General features: G+C 42.4%; 1 protein-coding gene across 2 annotated transcripts in view; it reads right to left on the bottom strand.

Moving 5' to 3' along the window:
• Window positions 1-13,703, bottom strand: part of arhgap17b (Rho GTPase activating protein 17b) — a 28,046-nt gene extending 14,343 nt beyond the window's left edge. Inside the window, exons 1-8 of one of the 2 annotated variants that reach the window (XM_048244699.1) lie at window positions 13,255-13,703; window positions 6,082-6,121; window positions 2,902-3,006; window positions 2,559-2,635; window positions 1,595-1,706; window positions 1,431-1,507; window positions 995-1,100; window positions 167-235 (exon numbers count right to left, since the gene is read on the bottom strand). In XM_048244699.1, the coding sequence (XP_048100656.1) occupies window positions 167-235; window positions 995-1,100; window positions 1,431-1,507; window positions 1,595-1,706; window positions 2,559-2,635; window positions 2,902-3,006; window positions 6,082-6,121; window positions 13,255-13,307 (639 nt within the window). In that variant the 5' untranslated portion in view covers window positions 13,308-13,703. The remainder of the gene's footprint in view (window positions 1-166; window positions 236-994; window positions 1,101-1,430; window positions 1,508-1,594; window positions 1,707-2,558; window positions 2,636-2,901; window positions 3,007-6,081; window positions 6,122-13,254) is intronic. The other variant, XM_048244698.1, reaches the window with a different exon arrangement.
• Window positions 13,704-19,288: the final 5,585 nt, after the last annotated feature.

Genomic DNA, 19,288 nt, shown 5'->3' with positions numbered 1-19,288 from the left:
CTAGCTCCAGTACCCTGTTAACTCCAAACCCACACTGTTCCTTATCGTCTTGTAAATTATCCCCACGTATCCCCAAGCCTGGATGCATTCCACATACTCATATAGACATATAGTCTCTTCCACCAACAGAGTGAGATCCTACAGTAAGGTTCCCACTAGTACATACCGTGACATAATAGCGGGCATAATCCCCTTCCTTTGAGAAGAAGTTGTACATGTCTGCAGCCAGCTGATCCTGTGCAGGAACAATAGGAATGAGATCAGTGGCCAGAGGATTAGTTCTCAGTATATTTCTCAGAAAGAAAAAAAACGGAAATATATACTCATATGACAACATATTGTTTGTATAGCAACAGTTGGAGAAACAAGGCATAACAATTACGATAAATTCCACGCGCTTAACCTGGCTTTGATGGGGGCCATTATACTAATCTAACATTAATATCATGAAAAAAACAACAACTATATGAATGGCAGCACCTCCCTGATGTGTCATGAGATCACATTATGATCCAGCCAATCCTACATGCAGGAACTGTTAAGAGTGGTTATATGTCCTACAATGTGCATAACAAATAAAACAAGAACTAGTATCTTTAATGTCTCCATAAAGCTTCCATCTGGTTCCTTGTTCTCCTATTTCTAGTGGCAAGATTCCAAGACTAGACTCCTATCCCTATAAATCATCTCTGATTTGGGTACAGACTCCCTACTCAACAAGCTCGCTTTATTCATTGCAACCTATTGAGGCGAGAACTGATCCTGAATCAGCTTTTGGGCCCCAGTGACCATCATTAGCACAGACAGCGACCGTTGTCTTTTAAAGGACATCTCAATAGTGAGCTTTGTTCGTGGCCATTCATCAGATTCCTGAGCGGGTCGAGAGGCCTCTGGAGGAATGAACCATCCTCATCTCCTCCTCATCCCCTCCTCCTGTGACTCAGCCATGGACCATTAAGAAAGAAAATAGGCAAGAAGTGAAGCTGGTGAGTACCTTGCAGATCTCCACTTTGTTCAGGGCCTCATCCATCTCATCTTTGAGGGTGTCCGCTTTTGCTGCCAGGGCGTGATGGCTGGTGGACTTGTTGGCCTGATAGTATCTGCATTGCAATTGACAAGAGGGTCAGTTAAAAGCCACAATAGGAAACGTTCGCATAGGAGCTGCCTTAAACCACACTTAATAACAAAAAAAACTCCCGGAAGAAGACATGTAGCCGAAACGCATTGGAGTTTTTAGAAGGTTAACTTGACCAAGCCATAATAATAAAGGCTTTTTAACTTTTTCAAGAGAGAGTGCCTTGGAGTTTTTTTGATTCTTCACACTTAATAACACTTGAATGGTCATGTAGCACTGATGCACTGGTACAGCTTTTGCTGTTATATAGTCACGTGTGCATGCTGCTTGTATGAGTCAAAGGTTCCTCAATTACCGGGCTTTTGCAGAGTCATAGTCCAACACCAGCTTGGCTAGTTGCCTTCTCTGCTTAAGTATGTTGGGAATGTCCACCTGAGGGCAAACGGGAGGGTTAGAGACTGAAAACGAGTCCAAGGAGGGGCGTTGCATGACTTTTTGAAAGCATCAGCCAGGACTGACCTCAGCAAGCTGGTTTAGAGGGTCCAGGATGTCTTTCTGAACCTGCACCTCATGTTGAGACTGATCGTAGGCCAGTTGGTCTTCAGCTTCTCCGCAGAGGTCCATCATTTTACTACACACACACACAACACACAACATATTAATGGTAGCCTTTATCACTCATGTTAACATTCCACAGGCTGGTGGGGTCGTACACAGAGGGTGTTGTTAACATGCACTGGAATGCAGCACTCCATTCCTGAGCTAGTCCTTCATCAATCCCTGTTATCATTCTCCCGGCTTCTCCAAGACTACTGACCCTCACCCTGACAAAATTCCAGACACTCCACACCCTGTGACAACTGTGGTCAAATAGCTTGGCCAAATAGCTGCAATGTGCATTTGGTCAAAGCTCTGTCCACTTGTTCTATGATCTCCCTCTGAGTACTTAGTCTACAGAGAGACTCAGGCCAAACAATTGCCCCTTCTCCACCCTTACACCATGCTGTGAGAAATTCAAAAAGGTCAGATGAGATGGGAGACCAGCAGTAAAAGAGACGTCAAATGTTTGCCCTTCTTCTGAGGTGGAAGAACGGTCCACTTTTTCCATATGCAGATTGCCATAAACTATACACAAAACCATGACATTGCATCCACACTGACAGCATGTATTACCAAATTAGACAAATATTTTACATCTTTACTGTATCACAAAAAACAGATACCTCTCCTCCTAACTATTATAGCAGTAAAAGATGAACAGTTGTATGAATGTGTTCACAGCCCCTGAGAAATAGAGCATGTTTATTCATTTGGACTCAGGAATGCTGGCCTGACAGCTATATCAGTGCATGTGTCAAAGTGAAGTGAGGACCACACAGATGCATCAAAGCAAGTTCAACAACGATACACAATTTCAAAACAGAAACAGGGATTTATCCAGCTTGAAGATTGAGCTGGGCAGCTCCCAGTGGATTTGACTTACCCAATCAGAGACTCGTCACCCAGGTGACCGCTCCCATCCTTCATGGCCTGTGCAAGGGCAGTGATGGGAAGCTTTTTCTGCCAGGGAGAGTGGAAAGACATTGTTGGAAAATGTACACCACATTTCCCTTTTGAGTAGATGACTTTGTGATTGTCATACAATACTATTGTTTTCCATAAGGGAGAGATAAAAAAAAAACACTGTTGGAATCTGCTGCTGTGAAAAACATCGCTCTCTAGTTAGTGTTACTATTGGCTCTGAGCCTATTATTCCACATTGCGTCTCGTCAGTGGTGATAGACAAGAAAAGAGAGCATGCAGCGGAAGAGCTCATGTGACCTTACATGTCTTTTGTCCACGTCAGCCCCAACCTGACCCTGTAGGCAGGCCAGCATCTTCTTGTGGACGTTGTGCGAGACGGACCGCACCGTCTCCATCCGACGCTCAATCTGTAGTTCAGAAACACACACACACACACACACACACAGAGCAATCAGGTTGAGGAAATGTTCAATATTACACCAATATTACATCCAGTGACACTGAGTGCTAGTGTGCTTGTTTGGAGATCCATGTTGAGGTCACAAAGTGAGCAATGCCTATCTGTACTGTACTTATGTCTTCCCAACTCAGTTTTTGAGGATTGTGACCTGGAAAGCAAGAAGGAGTGATTTCAAAGAAATGTGACTGTGACACTGGAGTTGTCACAGAGGTTAGAAAAGAGTTTGGTTCGGTCGTCTGATCTCTTTTGTAAGAAGCCAACTGTAAAAGTCATGGAAAACAGGAACCGATCAGGCAACCACACAGACATTCACCGACTGAAGCAAAGGACGCTATGCCTCATTTCTCTTCAGGGTTCATCAACTTTCATCAACTTTTTATAGAAAATTTAGTTAGCTGTGTGTAGCTCTGATCCAAAACTCTGTTGCGTGACCCAGGATCCAATCACTTTTAATATAAAATGGATCAGTGCTAATAAACTGCATCCTTAGTACAGCTTGATTCCAACACAACAGTTCCAGACAACAGAGTGCACAGTAAATGTGGGTTTGGCAGAGATAGGTCAAGCAAAACACACTGCTATGTGCAAGAAAGCCTTCACTGATCACTATGTGCTTTCTTACAGTTAATACCCTTGCCAGCACAGTTAAACAAGAAAGATTGAGAAAATAAACTCTACTTATGAAAAGGTCAGCTCTTTTGTTAGTGACTGCAACTGACACCAAAACCAGGCGACAGTGATACTAAGCCCTACTTTCAATATGACACTTGGCATGGACCTCTGGCTTCCCGTGTCTGCCACGTGTCTGTCTGTCTGTCTGTCTGTCTGTGTGTGTGTGTGTGTGTGTGTGTGTGTGTGTCTGTGTGTCTGTGTGTGTGTTGTCTGTCTGTCTGTCTGTCTGTCTGTCTGTCTGTGTGTGTCCATCTGCTTCCTCCTTCCAAAGCCTCAGCGGCTGCTCTGTTTCCGACCTCAGTCCACAGCCCATTACTGCTGTTTCCTGAGTGCAGGTAGGGCATCAGGCACCACTTTTCTGCACAGCTGCATTCAATCTGCCCCCCCCCCACACACACACACTCCCCCATACACCCCTGCCATAAATGCCATCCTTCACCTTGATTCACGTGGACAATTTAAGCTCTTTCCTATCTGCCGCTGTATTAGCGGAGGGGAATCCCTATGCCAGGTGTCTGTGCTGAGTTAGGGCTGGGCGTCGGTGCCAAGGAGGTTGGAGTGATGGGAGCTGGGCTGTCATGGCTCCCTCAGGTGGTCAGCAGCGCAGAGCGAGGAAAAGACTGGGAGGACAAGGAATCAAATTCTTCATGTGCTCAGGGCAGCCAGATGAGTAGCGAGGCTTTGAGTCCTAACTGTGTGAGCATGACTAGCGATAGCATGTGTCGCGTCCCAATCTGCAGCCTTCAGAACGGTGCATCCTCTGGCCTCACTGTAGGGCCAGGAAATGTGGGGTCACATGAACACTGACTGACGGGCTGACTAAGGGAACTGCAGTAAACACGAGCTTGTAAACCCAAGCTCTGCCCTCTACAAAGGCCTCCAAGTCCAGTGTGACAGTTTATATGGGGTCTTAATTCCTTTTCCAGTCGTTGGTTTCAATAGCTAGGATCTCAGGCTAGTCTAGTTGCTTCTATCAGACAGGGGGTATGAGAGAAGCACGATGTGTATAAGAAGAAGCTGGTGCCAAAGAACATGACTGAGGAAATGATCAAACTTAATCTACACTCATCCATCTTAATGTGAATAGAGCAGGAGTCAATGCAATCAGTCATTAAGGCTGAGATTCTACTTCTGAACTAGGGGTGTTGCGAATGATGATGTCTTTTCACAAAATTTCACAAAAGCCTCGTAATAAAGCTATTTGGAAAAAAAAATACCCAGGTTTTAAAGAGAGAGAGAGAGAACAATTTCAGTTAGTTTTGTTCCTGTTCACTGAACCGTATTCTGCTTCGTGGCAGACAGCAGAAGTCAGAAGCTGCGACTGGAACCACAGAACAAAGCTCAGAGTAAAAAAACCCTCTCAGGACAGGTAACAAATCAAACTATAAAAAATTATTCGAGTCATTCCTGTGCCTCATGGTGGTGAAACAACCAACGTGCTGAGTGTGGAAAACTTACTTCCCTTTTTTTACAACTGTAGCAAAAGTAACACGCATATTTACAGCGGAGGCTGAACAGACTCCAAGAGCTCATCAGCAAAGTCGCCCGTCTAGTCAGTTTGTTTATTGCGAGTTAAGGTGAAGGCATAGGCCCAGGTACAGAGGGTGGAAAACGCCCGGATGAAATTCCATCAGCCCTAGGGCTCTTCTGCGTCACTCCTCTGACTGAATCTGGACACAAGCGCCAACTTCGATGGCTCTCCCAAGAGATAGGGAACATTCCAGAGCCGAGGATGCAAGAGGAAAACAAGGAGTGTAGAAGGGAATCACTTGCGTTGCAAACTGCAATAATGCCTGAGCAAAGTCCAACTGAGACACACACACACAGAGACACACACACACACACACACACACACACACACTTTAAGGGAACACAGAACAACCTCAAAGGTGACTGCAAATGAGGGAGGGGTAAAGAGGCTTATATCAGCCCAGTGAGAAGTATGAAGCATTGAGTTCCTGAATGAATAAATGAGCAATATCAGAACACTATTTTACTGTTCAAAACACACATACACACATAGAGACCATTATACAGATTTGGATGTGAAGTAAGTTAAGAATAACATGGATTGTTGTTTTGTTGGCAAATGAGTGATTTTGTATTTTTTCTTAGCTTGCATATAAAGACAGGCCTAATAATCCTATTCTGCTTTTTAACTTGTCGTAGATATGGGCCATCTAAAGAAATACACCACACATATGCTAATGAAGCTAAAAAGTAACACATAAATGTAAATGAATGTTGAGTTATATCACCAAGCTTTGAAACACTGTTGTTGGGTGTGGTAACAGATCAAAAAGGGTGTTTTTATGGTATTATGTAAGAGATCTAACAACGGGCAAGTCACCTGGAGAAGGTCCTCACTCAGCACCTCAGTTTTCTCAGCTCTGTGGGGGAGACAAAAACATCACATACAAACATAAGTATTGCTGATTACAAAATTCACTTAGCATGTTTTCCATCCTTAACCTTTACCATCCGTGTCACAAATATCATAGGGCTTTGAGTGTTAGGTGAGTAGAGGGGCACGGGTCGATTTGAATAGATGTGAAACTTGACTCGAGGCTAAAAAGAGCTCATTGATCTGTTGATTTTCAGACCTTTCTCCCTGTTCAGGGAAGTTTTGTTTGCTCACTGAATTGATCTGCTGTATCCTCTAATGGTTGTGAAGCAAACACTGTCAATTCCTTCCTATCAAAATAAGTTGGTCAATAAGAGCACACATCCCGATCCTGTCTAAACTACTTAAGCTAACAAAGATGGGGAAAATGTAACATCGCAAACTCTAAAACTCACTTCCTGTCTCTTGCATTCCTGGCTGCTTATTATGGCAACAGCTTGGGAAGAGGCCAAGGCAGAGTGGAATGGGTTGAGAAAGGGGGCACTGTTGGTAAGTTAGACACATTTATGTCATCGGCCTGGTACTGGAAGTGTGCAGCGGAGCCGAAGCAATTTGGCCCGTTCTGTCTGTCCCTCCTGACCTGCCGTATCTCTGGCTGCACACTGCACTGTTAGCTAGACTGAGCTGGTGGGTTGCCAACAGGTCACAAACCTTTCTCACTCTGGCACTGTGGCGGCCAGATTATGATTCAGGGGGGTAAAGCCATGGTGAAAACAGGATGTGACAGCGAGGCCAGGTATTTAAAGAGTACAGTGGGAACTACCACCACTACCCTGGGCCATTACAATGGAAGTCCCAACGAGAACTGTTGTGCCAAGAGCTTATTGTTACAGCAGTACAAGATTAATCTGAGGTCTCTGCACACAGCCTGTGAACATCTCACAACAGACATAACAAGTTGTGTAGCACAATATAGAACATACAATACATAAATATATAACAATACATAAATATATAACATAATAGCTACAGAGCAAATGCTCAATACATTGCCAATCAGATGTGATGATCATGATGCATTTCGGTTTCTACACAGTTCATCAGAGCACTCCATCAGAACACTACACAGCTAGAACACCAAAGCCAGAGGGGCTGAGAGAGGGAAGAGCATGTGTATTATCTGCCTTTTTCCACGGCTGATAAATGTCTTTTAGAGGCAGGTTTGTCAGCATACTATCAAGCTCAGGAGAGATTTACTCCCACATTCGAGACAAAGCCACATTAAAGGCCCATCAAAGACAAACATATGCTTTTGCTATTGTGCATCGCCTCCCACGAACACACTCCAGCAGCCACAGTTCAACAGCACCAGGGTATTCTCTTGGTTCCCAAAGCACATCAAACCTAATGTAATAACTCCACACAAAAGGCCACAGGAGAGGCAACTATGACTTGAAGTTGGCACATCACATACGAAGTCCAGACACCATACAGATGTGCCATAATCATAACAATCATCTGTCTGACCATAGCCCTGTCTCTGCCTGTCTGTCTGACCATAGCCCTGTCTCTGCCTGTCTGTCTGACCACAGCCCTGTCTCTGCCTGTCTGTCTGACCACAGCCCTGTCGAGTGGAGCAGTGCAGTTCAGGTAATCCGAGGGAATAACAGATGTGAAACAAGCGGAGAGACACCATAGACAGGGAAAGGGGAAGTGCGCCGGGCAGCTTCTGAACTCTCTGCTCTCTGCTCTTCTGTCCTTGTTGACGCCCGTCAGAAAATGCAGACTCAAAGGGAAAAAAGACATATCTCAGGGTTGCACACTGCTGACCAGTTCGCAATCCACGCGTCTGGATTCAAATCTGAATGTATGCTTCTGAGAAATTGAAGTGGTTGAGAACTTTATGTTTGTAGAAATGCCCTACCATACACAATCTATGCCCATACATTGTAAGCAGTGCAATAAATATAAGACACACAACACACTTAAAGGAACCATATGTAAGATTGTGGCCAAAACTGGTACTGCAATCACTTTCAAAATACAGAAGAGCGGTGTATCCCCTCCCCCTCCCCCTGACTCGAGGTTGCACACGCGGATAGCGAAACACTACTGACTTCGTGATTAGTAGATAAATGGAGGGTGGCGCATCAGTTCAAAACACAACATGACATGACAAAACACAACATCAACAACAGTTGAGGGCTGCAACTTCACTTTTTAAATGACAATATCCTGGCTGGACTACTGTTGTCAGTGATATAAGTATTTGAAATGAACATGATTTCTTAATGTCTAGTGACATATCAGGGCCATTTTATGATTAATTGACATATTTTTCTTACATACGGTTCCTTTAATAAAGATATTCATCCAACACATGTGGATAATGAAGTGAGTCACTACGAGGCAGGCTTCAGGCAGAGCACCATTCATGCCAGCACCGAACAGTGTGCTGCTGTTATGCGAGATGTGAGACCAGCAGACAATCCACGAAAACCTCTGTATGAAAAACAGTCCACACTAGCTCCAAGCTGGACAAAACATTGCACACTTACAATATTCTGCTGCACCAAAATCAACTCACAGACACAGATCCACAAACACACTCTAAGATGCACGCACACACACACACACACACACACACACACACACACCATACATACATACATACATACATATGCATGCACACCAGCGGCCTTATGGAAAAACAACTGAATGGTTGGAAGAGAGCATTTGGTCCCACTCACGGCCCATGAAGCTGGCCTGCAGAGAAGCTGCATGAGACCCTACTCAGAGCCAGTAATGGGGCCATTTATCCTTCAGCACTCACTCTCTGCAGGGTGAGCTGAGCAGTGAGTAACTCCACCACAGGGGTGAACAAGAGAGTTACTCATTATAGGTAATATCAGAGCAGTTCTGGGTGCTGAGTCAGCACAAGTCCAAACCAACAACACATCACATCAGGAGGGATCTCCTGTGTTTAAACTGCATCTCATTGGGATCAATTAGCCATGCTAAAAAAAAAAAAAAAGAGTTCGGCTGGGAATTATTAGACTCAAAACCACCCATCTACAGATTTTAGTGTAAACTGTCTTCCATTCAGAAAGGCATGGCTGGGAAACCCTTTAAAACATCCTGCATATGAGTCAGAGTCAGCTCTGGAATGTTTAGATTGCCCATGAATATTGCATTAGTATTGAACTGAGGAGAGTTAATAGGGCATTAGACAAGGTCTGGGCCACTGAAATGTCACCAATATTAAATCAATAGTCAGGGCTCCCATAATAAGACCTCAAGGCATCAAGTTGATATGGTAATGTGATGTCCTCTCAAATCAGGCTTTTTGCCAGGAAAGGTGGCAACAAAGATGCAATATAAGTGAAAGAAAAAAGCCCATACTTTTGAGAAAAACATTGTTGATCCTTGTTGTGCAGGCTTGAAGGGGCAGGACTTGGGTCATGTGACTACTTTCACCTCCCTCTACCTGGGAAATGTGCACACCTGTGTTTGTCTGGCACGCCCTGGGGAAGACTATAAGTTGAAACAAGCATGTAGCCAGTATTTAATAAAGGGTTTTTTATTTTTTTTACAGGAGTGCCTCAATTATTATTATTCTTTTCATCCAAACATTGTTGATATTTGAGCTCAGCAGCCAAGTCAAATTACATCCTTGACTTCCATGTTCCTGAAGCAACGAGTTGATTGGCTGAAATGTACTGAGACAGGAACACAAACACAGTACAGACATCTAGATGAACATTTTTCTGAATATATAACAAAAAAGTGGATTGGATTGGAATCACATGCTGCACCTTTAAGAAACTCATGCAAGGCCAAGCAGCTGCATCCGAAACCTCACAGCCAACAGATCTGCATGCTGCTCAGTTCTGAGAATGTTTTTAGCCATTTCTTTCAAACCTAGGTTTCACAGAATAGACAGGTTTCTGCCAATTCTGTGAGAAGCAAGGAGCTAAAAACACACTAGTTACCCTGCTAAAAACAAACTTGTCACCGGTTATGCTATTGGTGGAAGTTACACCAAACCACTGTCATGCTAGAAACAGCACACTGTTATGTGTTGTGTCAAAGCCACTGCATCAGCTAATGGTGAAACTTACGAAGATGTAAACAAATGGTGAATGACCACGATCATATCTATTCAGAACTTCTGTGAAAAGAAACATGCTACTTTGTTTACTTTTACAATAACCAAATATATTAAATGTGGCAAATGCTGCTCATTATGTCTACAGCATATAGTCATATCTGAACAAGTCAAACTCAATCTATCTTTATATCTCACCCATTTCATTCCATACGAAGAGGATTTGTCATGTAATTCTATATTTTTGTGGAATTAATGCTTTGGTAGTATTTGGGCAGCTGTGGCCTACTGGTTAGAGCTTCGGATTTGTTCCCGGAGGGTTGCCAGTTCAAACCCGACCAGTAGGCACGGCTGAAGTGTCCTTGACCAAGGCACCTAACCCCTCACTGCTCCCCGAGCGCCGCTGTTATTGCAGGCAGCTCACTGCGCCGGGATTAGTGTGTGCTTCACCTCACTGTGTGTTCACTGTGTGCTGAGTGTGTTTCACTAATTCACGGATTGGGATAAATGCAGAGACCAAATTTCCCTCACGGGATCAAAAAAGTATACTTATACTTAGTTTGGGCTTTATGTTACAATGCTTGGTTGGTTGTATGTTTTGTCAATAAATACACCTCTCCAGAGGGGGCTTGTAGTGTTTGGCCAAGTAGGCTAGATTTACTAATCAAACTGCACCCACACATCACTATTATGATTTTACACAGACGCCTGAGGGCTACTAGTGGAGTCTGCTTGAGGCCAATAAAGTGTGTGTGGTATGTCCACAGACTGCCAGTGACCTCCTGTCCAGTACACACACTCCACAGTTAGCCAGAAGTCCCAGGTCCAAGTTATACGCCAGGCATGTTAACGAGATGCAACACATAAACCAAAATACTGAGAGCACTCCAGAGGAATGGCCATAAAACCTGGGTCTCCTGGCAGGGGCTCCTTAGACGTTCTTGCCACCTCCACTCCAAAACAAACCACATTCATGGTACACTAAGCCTCAACGACAATGGAAAAAAAAGACATCAGCTGACTTATGAAACATGGCAAAAATGGAACCAGATCGCCACCTTTTCAACCCCACAGCGAGCCTCAATTATGTCCGTAGTCAACTCCACTCATACTCTCTATTTTGATGTATTAGAGGTGTAATGAGTATTCCAGGCCGTCTCTGCTGAGAGCCCTCATATATTTGTGGGGGGAGACATTTTACTAGCCCACTGTCGAAACTGTCACTGTCACCATCCTGCCCACTCAAATATATATATACACATACATACATATACATATATATATATATATACACATATACATAGATATAGATAGATATATATATATATATATATATATATATATATAGATAGATAGAGAGAGAGAGAGAGAGAGAGAGAGAGAGAGAGAGATAGATATAGATATATAGTTATATATGCTGCCCTAGAGCACTACATTTAAAACACCCATATTTTTATATTTTAAACATTAACAATAATTCCAGATGATACTGAAATCAGGAATTAATGTCTAGCTTCTTCAGTTACAATTGGGTGTTCCTCTGTGGTGTGTTCTTCCACATATGCTTGGGATTCTGTTCCTGTCCAAACTATATCTTTCAGTATGTCTTTAGAGACACAAGGGGGATATTATGCTGCAGTGTGTCACCCCTGCATCACTATAGTTATCTGTTCTGGATTACAGGGTTTCTGCTAATTAGTCTGATTCAGTGTGTGAGCCACATGATGTGGGATATGATATGTGACTATTTTCTCTAGTTAGAGATGGTGAATCTTTATCTGAAACCATGTTGTTATCTCTGCCTTAGTGTTTGCCATCGTCAATAAAACTTGATTTTGTACTGACTGAATCTTCACTTATCTCTGGTACAAAAAAGATCTGACAGTGAAGAACATGGCAAATGTGAAGAGAGCATGTAGGTACATGTAGTTTTCAGTTAGAGTAACACGACTAATGACAAAACAAACCAGTTGAGCCAGTAGTGAAATTTGGAAAACTTTCAATTTCAATACATTTCAGTAAAGAAGATTGCTATCACTGTTGTTGTTGCAAAATTTCCACTGGATTCAGTTTCTCACACACGTTCATAGACTGACTGGCCTTTACTTCATTAATATGAGGTCTTATGACAGAATCTGGCAAAAAATACCCTACATGATTACAGTCTTTAATAACACAACTTAATCAGCTTGTCTTGGTAATTTCAAAGCAAACCCAAAATTCCAACATACCAACAAGGCATGGCAGCTATCAATTCATCTGTAATATAAACCTAATTCACAAATAGGTTTCAAAGAAGACAGTGTCACATATAGTGGAAAGGGTTTCCTTTACTCCTGTCATGTCATAACTTAACAGTATTAGTGAATCCCCATCATACAAATATGGCACATAGGCTACATAGTTGCAATGTGGTAGATTGTTGTAGAGAAGTACCTTTGGCAAGGACATTTAATGAGATTCAGTCTAAGGGATGATCCTGAGTCCCTTCCCTAACGTTAAACCACCTTGAACACATGTCCATTTATGCACAACCCTCACCTCGAATATGTCTAGAAAGCACACGCACTGGCCTTCTGTGGCTAATGTTTCAAAGTGTCAAAAGTTGATGACACGCTCACCACTAGGCCTACACCACCGTTGAACTTGCCACTATATTAACGGCCCCTCCTATCAATGGGCAAAGGGAATATTACTTGGACACAGTGGAAGGCACGGTGAAATGTCATAAGGGTGGTCCCTCAAAGAAACAAAATGCTGATACAGCTTTGCAATTCTGCCACTGAGATTTGTCCCTGGTCCCAAGCATCGAAAAGCAGAAAGACTAAATTACCTTTCGTGTCTAAATTTCTCGGCTCGGCAGTTGCAATTCAATAACACATCCAGTCATCATAAAACTATACAAAATGTTTACATATAGGCCTATAATTAAAATGTGTTCGTCAAACGAACCTGGTGAAGGCTACTTGGCTGTTATGAAGCACATGAATAGCCTAGGTTTTCAACATTTATCTTATAGCCTACAGAACAATCATAAAAACATGGTGTGGTGTAATGATTCATTTACTTGCCTTCCAACTGTTTGGTTGGCGAGCTGTTTCATTCGATTAAATTGCTTCTTCATTTTCACGCCTTATTATGCTGTCGCCCAGAAGTTTGAGAAGTTGTCAGGCCTCCCCGTTATATCCTTCCATAAACTTGGTTCTGAGAAGGCTTGGTCGCTGCCATAGTATTATTTCACTGCGCGCTGCTGAGCAAAGGGCTGAATAGTCCGCAGAAATAAAATTGGAGTAAACACCCGCAAAGTTTCATTTGCAGGTAGCTGAAGAAATAACTCGGCGCCTACAAGCCCTATTTCTGTTACACTCGCCACATTTCTTCGTGGCTCACAGAGTCGGCGAGCACTCTCGAAAAGCTATAGGGCTGGGAAGGAGGAAGTCGTGTTCACTTCCCTACATGTAGCAATTGCTAGCCAGTGACATACGATACCTCTGTACAATGCAAAGCCATTGATTCACTTACACGGAAGTCATGGGTAGACAACAAAGTAGCTAACCGAAAGTTTTACTGAATTAGAATGAATTAGAATAAATAAACAATTGTGATCAAGGTAAGCTCCCTTCGCCCGGGCGCATCTGGGCCTAGATCTGTATCCTACTGCAGCCTGGTGGTCACGATTGTTATTTGTAAAAATTAAAGCGCAGGCCCTCCCCTCTTTCGCGAGGCGTACTTGTCTTTCTTGGGCACAAGCAAAACTCTTATGTGCACCAGAAACCTGAAGCCATAGCCTACTCTTTTGCGAAGCAATGTATAACTCTACCTCTTTACAATTATTCGATGTAGAACAATGGTTAATAGTTTAATGGCCTAGAGGTTTGTGGTCTGTTGTATTCTGAGTGTTTTCAGCTGTCTCCACCATGCAAGGTTTGTTTTTTCCTTTTTACACTGAACAGACAGATGTGTCATGCATTACTGCCAGAATTAGAGTGGCCCTGGGGATCAGTGAGTAGAGCACACAGGTCACTCTGTGGTAATTGAACTCTGGTGTAATGGTTAGTTGGAGACTTTGTTACACAGACAAGAGTTACAGCTTTGGGCAAACACACATCATTTATTATATTCGCATATTTAATGTAGAAAAAGAATATCCGATAAGGTTACCACACTCTATACCATAATCTATTGTTAAATCTGTTGTAATTTTTCAAGTTTATCTTTGTACTTGAAAACTGATCATTGCCTTGCCTCATTGTGAAACAACATGTCTAGTTATCCTGCCTACCTTTTCTTTTATGCCTCCCTTCACAGCTTCCATTGTGATATGTGCAGTTTTGGAAGTGTAAGAAGTATTGTTCACTTCACTTGACGCCCCTACCCCTTGCACATTGTGTGTTGTCGTTCTCATATTACCTGGGCCTCCACCTATAGCTAGAGTGCAGACATTGTTACAGTTGCTCAGTTCGCTGTTCTTTTGCTTCTGCATATTCTCATGACCCCCAGAGATCAGTCACTAATCCTACTTGCTGACACTTAAAAAAACAGGTCATGGACAGGACAGGTCACAGGTCATGTGAGAGTTTTAATGCTCAAAGTGTGTGGTGAGTAATTATTGTGATGCGATGCGCTGAGCTACAGTTGTTTGTGGGATGGGATGGTGTCTCCCTCTGCTGGTTAGGAGAGTGCAGTGCATTGAAACGTGGCTTGACTCGAGGGAAATTAACCAAACCGTGACTTCCAACACCGAAGTACGTACCGAATTGTATCGTGATTTGTGTGTACCGTTACACCCCTGGTCTTCACCTGAATGAAAGTTCTGCATTTGTAATCTGACCAACTGAGGTACAGGTAATTGTGTTACCAATTGGCTCTTCAGGCTACACTGCTTTGTGTTTCTTGTTGTGGGACAAAATGTTTAGATCAAACATCAACAATCTTTCACCTGAATGAAGGACTGTGCCTGTGACGATTAAAGTCTCAGACTCAAGTGCAGGCGTTAGGATTTCTTTTTCAAAAGTACAGAGTCCACAATCCACAGAGTATCTGAACAGACAAGATTAGGTCAAAACACAGGTGATAAACAGGGTGAACAATCCAAAACATAATCCAACAAGCGAGGTCAAAACTTAGATAGATAGATAGATAGATAGATACTTTATTGATCCTCAAGGGGAAATTCAAGAAAGAAGAGGTGAAGCACACACTAATGCCAGCGCAGTGAGCTGCCTGCTACAACGGCGGCGCTCAGGGAGCAGTGAGGGGTTAGGTGCCTTGCTCAAGGGCACTTCAGCCGCGGCCCACCCTCCGGTTACAAGTCCAGAGTGCTAACCAGTGGGCCACGGCTGCCCATTAACTTGCAGACATGGTCAAAACTAGATAAGCAAGCTCAAGATTCAAGATTCACAAGAACACGGCACAGTGGAATTCACAACAAATAATATGTCAAGGCAACAGATAGAGAGTCCTTTTATAGAGCAATGCAAATGATTGGTTGATTAGTCCCAGATGCTTTAAGTATTCTGGGGAGGCTGTGCAGGACTGGAGTGGGCGTGTCTGTCAGAGCGCTGCAGCAAGTCAGGCTTTACCTTTGTGGGAACTGCAACATGGGTGAATGTCAGCTTGAGCTAAATGACTACTGCCAACCCCAATCAGATTGGGGGCAGTTACATTTCATCTTCCTCCTCCTTATCCCTTTGCAAAAGTAACCAATAATTTTAGCAAAAAATAGCAGAGGTTACATATTACATATTTTTATGATTCAAACATATATTGGTAGTGACTCCAATAATGTTGATTGATATTTCTATCTCATATTGACTTAGTCTAGGTACAGTATGTTTCTATGTACTCAAGCTGCTAGCTGCTAGTCATTACTGATGGGCTTGCTGCTGAACTATTTGTTGCTACTAACTATATTGCTATTCTTACCCAGGGCGCCTCCGAACATTCAATCTGTTTCTCTGAAAATAGATTGGTGGTACTAGTAGTTAAAAAAAAGCATTCCATTCCATTGTGAAACACAAGACTTCTGTAGTCTCTTTTTTGCTTTTCAAACCCATAAGATTCATAAGATTAATCAGGACAAAGTAGCAATCTCACAACTGGCTCTTTTAGTCATAACTGAAAATATGATACAATTTCACAAAAAAGTTTACTTTTCCATGAGAAGGTGTTTACTGTACTAAATGGCTCTCGACATCATACAATCCTAAGTCAGAAATGTACAATTATAAAAGCTATAACATTTAGATCTGGATAAGTATGGGAATGTAACAATGTAGGTTTTTGTTGGCACCTCCACATCATGATTATTCATTTATTTTGATTGTTTGGTGTCTACACTATTTGTGCAGTAGTAGATTAGTAAGGTAATGTTTGCTTCTTTATCTGTCCTTGATCTGATTTAGAGCAAGTAAATGGTTTGGCTGGTAATTGGTCTTCAGGTAGACAATTTTTGGTTGCACATGACTTGAGTCAGGGGGAGGAGTTTACTGGAATTAGTGTAAGATATTTAAGAGGTGCAGACCAAAGCGTCGGAAGCATGACAAGCAACTGAATGCTTACCTCTACGTCTGTATGTCAAAGCCTCCAAAACATCTCTGCCCTAATAATCCTATAACTTGATCTAAATCCAGAAATTCATGTCCAAATCAATTTGGAAAAAAAAAAATATGGCAATATCCTTGATTAGAATATGCATAGCAGTAGAACTGGCAAATCAGAACATTTATGAGTTATACAATTATGCATTTTATCAGATACTAATTCTATGTAATTCTGTGGCATAATTGGCTATATAGTAAGAATTGTCTTTCAAGCACATGACCTGGGTTTGAATCCCATTTATGTCCAAGAGGGAGCACCAGCAATGTAAATTAAATTGAGCGTCAGCATCAGTTCTGGCAGGCCAAGTAGTCAAGGCGCTGCTAACCGCTATGGGCGTCAGCTTATCAGCTGTCAACTCACTTCGCACTCCCCTCGCTTCTAAATGGCTACATCCAAACAGGGCGCCTTATTTAAAGCTGCTTTAGTTATTCCTAACTGCTTGCTGCTCGCATTTATGCAACCCACCTCCTCCCCTGCTCCACCCTGTCGTGTATAACATGGCATAGGCTTTTATGTCATAGTTGCTGCTCTGTTCATATGGGGGAATAGTTTAGCTCGCTCAGTGTTAAACTGTGTGAGTGCCCCCTAATGCTGCTGCTGTCCCCAGGCTCACTGCTCTTTCATTGTGCTCATGAAAGGTCTGGGGACCCCTCTGAACAGAGCCATTCTGCCAAATTTAATTTGTAATATATTCAATAAAATTTCCTAAAGATTTTTTATTGCCTGTGTTGTTCTTGACTTAATGGACCTGACAGAAATGTTTAATTACATTCTTATTTGTAAAAGAAACTATCAGGGGAACACTGTCAGGGGAACACTATACTATTACTATGTGTTACCTTTGCTTCCTAGAAGGCAGGGAAGAGGGTGTTGCAATCGGGACTGTGTGTCCATGTGTGTGTGTCCGCTTACATATCTTCAACAGTACTAGTCAGATCTACTTAAAATCTTACAAAAGGCAGAGATGGATATCTTGGATAAATTAACACCATAGGCTTATGCTCATGACAACACCATTGCTTTGTCTTTCTGTTTTCCCTTCACAGGTACGTACAACTGGCAAGCTACTGCTGGTTAGTATGCTCAGGGCAACATGTGTAGACATTTTTGTAGACACAATTGTCTGTCTAAATCGTTATTTCTTAAAGGAACCGTATGTAAGATTGTGGCCAAAACTGATACTGCAATCTCTTTCAAATTACTGTACAGCGCTGTATCCCCTCCCCCTCCCCCCTGAGTGGCAGAGCTGGCAACCTGGATGCCGAAACACTACTGACTTTAGTATATATAGATTAGTAGATAGGTGGAGGGTGGCGGATCAGGCCAAAATACAACATGACAACATCAACATCAGTTGAGGGCTGCAACTTCACTTTTTAAATGACAATATCCTGGCCGGACTACTGTTGTTAGTGATATAAGTATTTGAAATGAACATGATTTCTTAATGTCTAGTGACATATCAGCAGGCCCGGAGTGGGGCCACTTTTCAGCCCGGGAGTTTCAGGTCCAAGACCTGCCCACTTTTTTAGTGGTGGTGGAAATTGGATAAATAAAACAACAGTTCCGCTCTTACTATCCTGTAGTTTAGAAATAAAGCATTAAATGAATCCCACAATTCCACTAAGAGGCATATTGAACTATTGTTTACATGTTTTTTTCTGCATGGGTCAGCTATCATGTTGTTGTTTGGTGATTTACTCCTTTACTACACCCACTTCTGAGCAAACAAGGCATATAGGTTGATCATGTAGCCTACTGCCGTCATATACTGTTCATTCTTACATTAAATAACTTTAATTCATATGATTAACCAGGGGCGGACTGGGACCAAAAATCGGCCCTGCCATATTTGGCCCAAGCGGCCCTCAAATCACTCGGGCACGCCTAATTAAATACAAAATCTTTGTATTACCCTTAAATACACTGTCATGGAGCACTGAAAGTGATGTAGGCCTCATTGGCTATCACTCTGACTGATCAGAGGTAGCCATGGAGCACATGATCTCCATATTCAAGTAGGCAATACAAGCAATTATTAAAGAGTTTCTGCTTGAATTCAAAGTATCATTTCAAATTATCCAATAGGCTACATTTAAACTATACAATGCTCAATTGACAGCAGCACCAAAAAATTAATGAAGCCTATGTGTAAAGAGTTAAATTACCCAGATTGTCGTAGACATTAATGTAATTTATACCAGTTATCACTGTAGGACAACTGAAACAACACAAAATAAACAGGGCTGTTGCTAGAAATATTTTATTCCTGTATATACTGCCTACTACATTGCTGGTACATTTTGGAACAGTACAAGCATTTTGGAACAGTATAGCATATTATATAGGTTATAGTTGACTTGTGCATGACTTGACGTTTTGTAGCCTATACATTTCTGTCAGTCTACAGTCTTTTAGCCTATCTTTACTATGATAACTCTTCCAAGATAGAAACCTTATCTACTTTGAGAGACCAACCACCACTCATGCAATCAATGTTGA

Source organism: Alosa alosa, chromosome 6 (genome assembly GCF_017589495.1).
Source record: "Alosa alosa isolate M-15738 ecotype Scorff River chromosome 6, AALO_Geno_1.1, whole genome shotgun sequence".
Lineage (NCBI taxonomy): Eukaryota > Metazoa > Chordata > Actinopteri > Clupeiformes > Clupeidae > Alosa > Alosa alosa.
The sequence above is the reverse complement of the archived record's forward strand: the minus strand, read 5'-3'. Positions and strand labels throughout refer to the sequence as shown.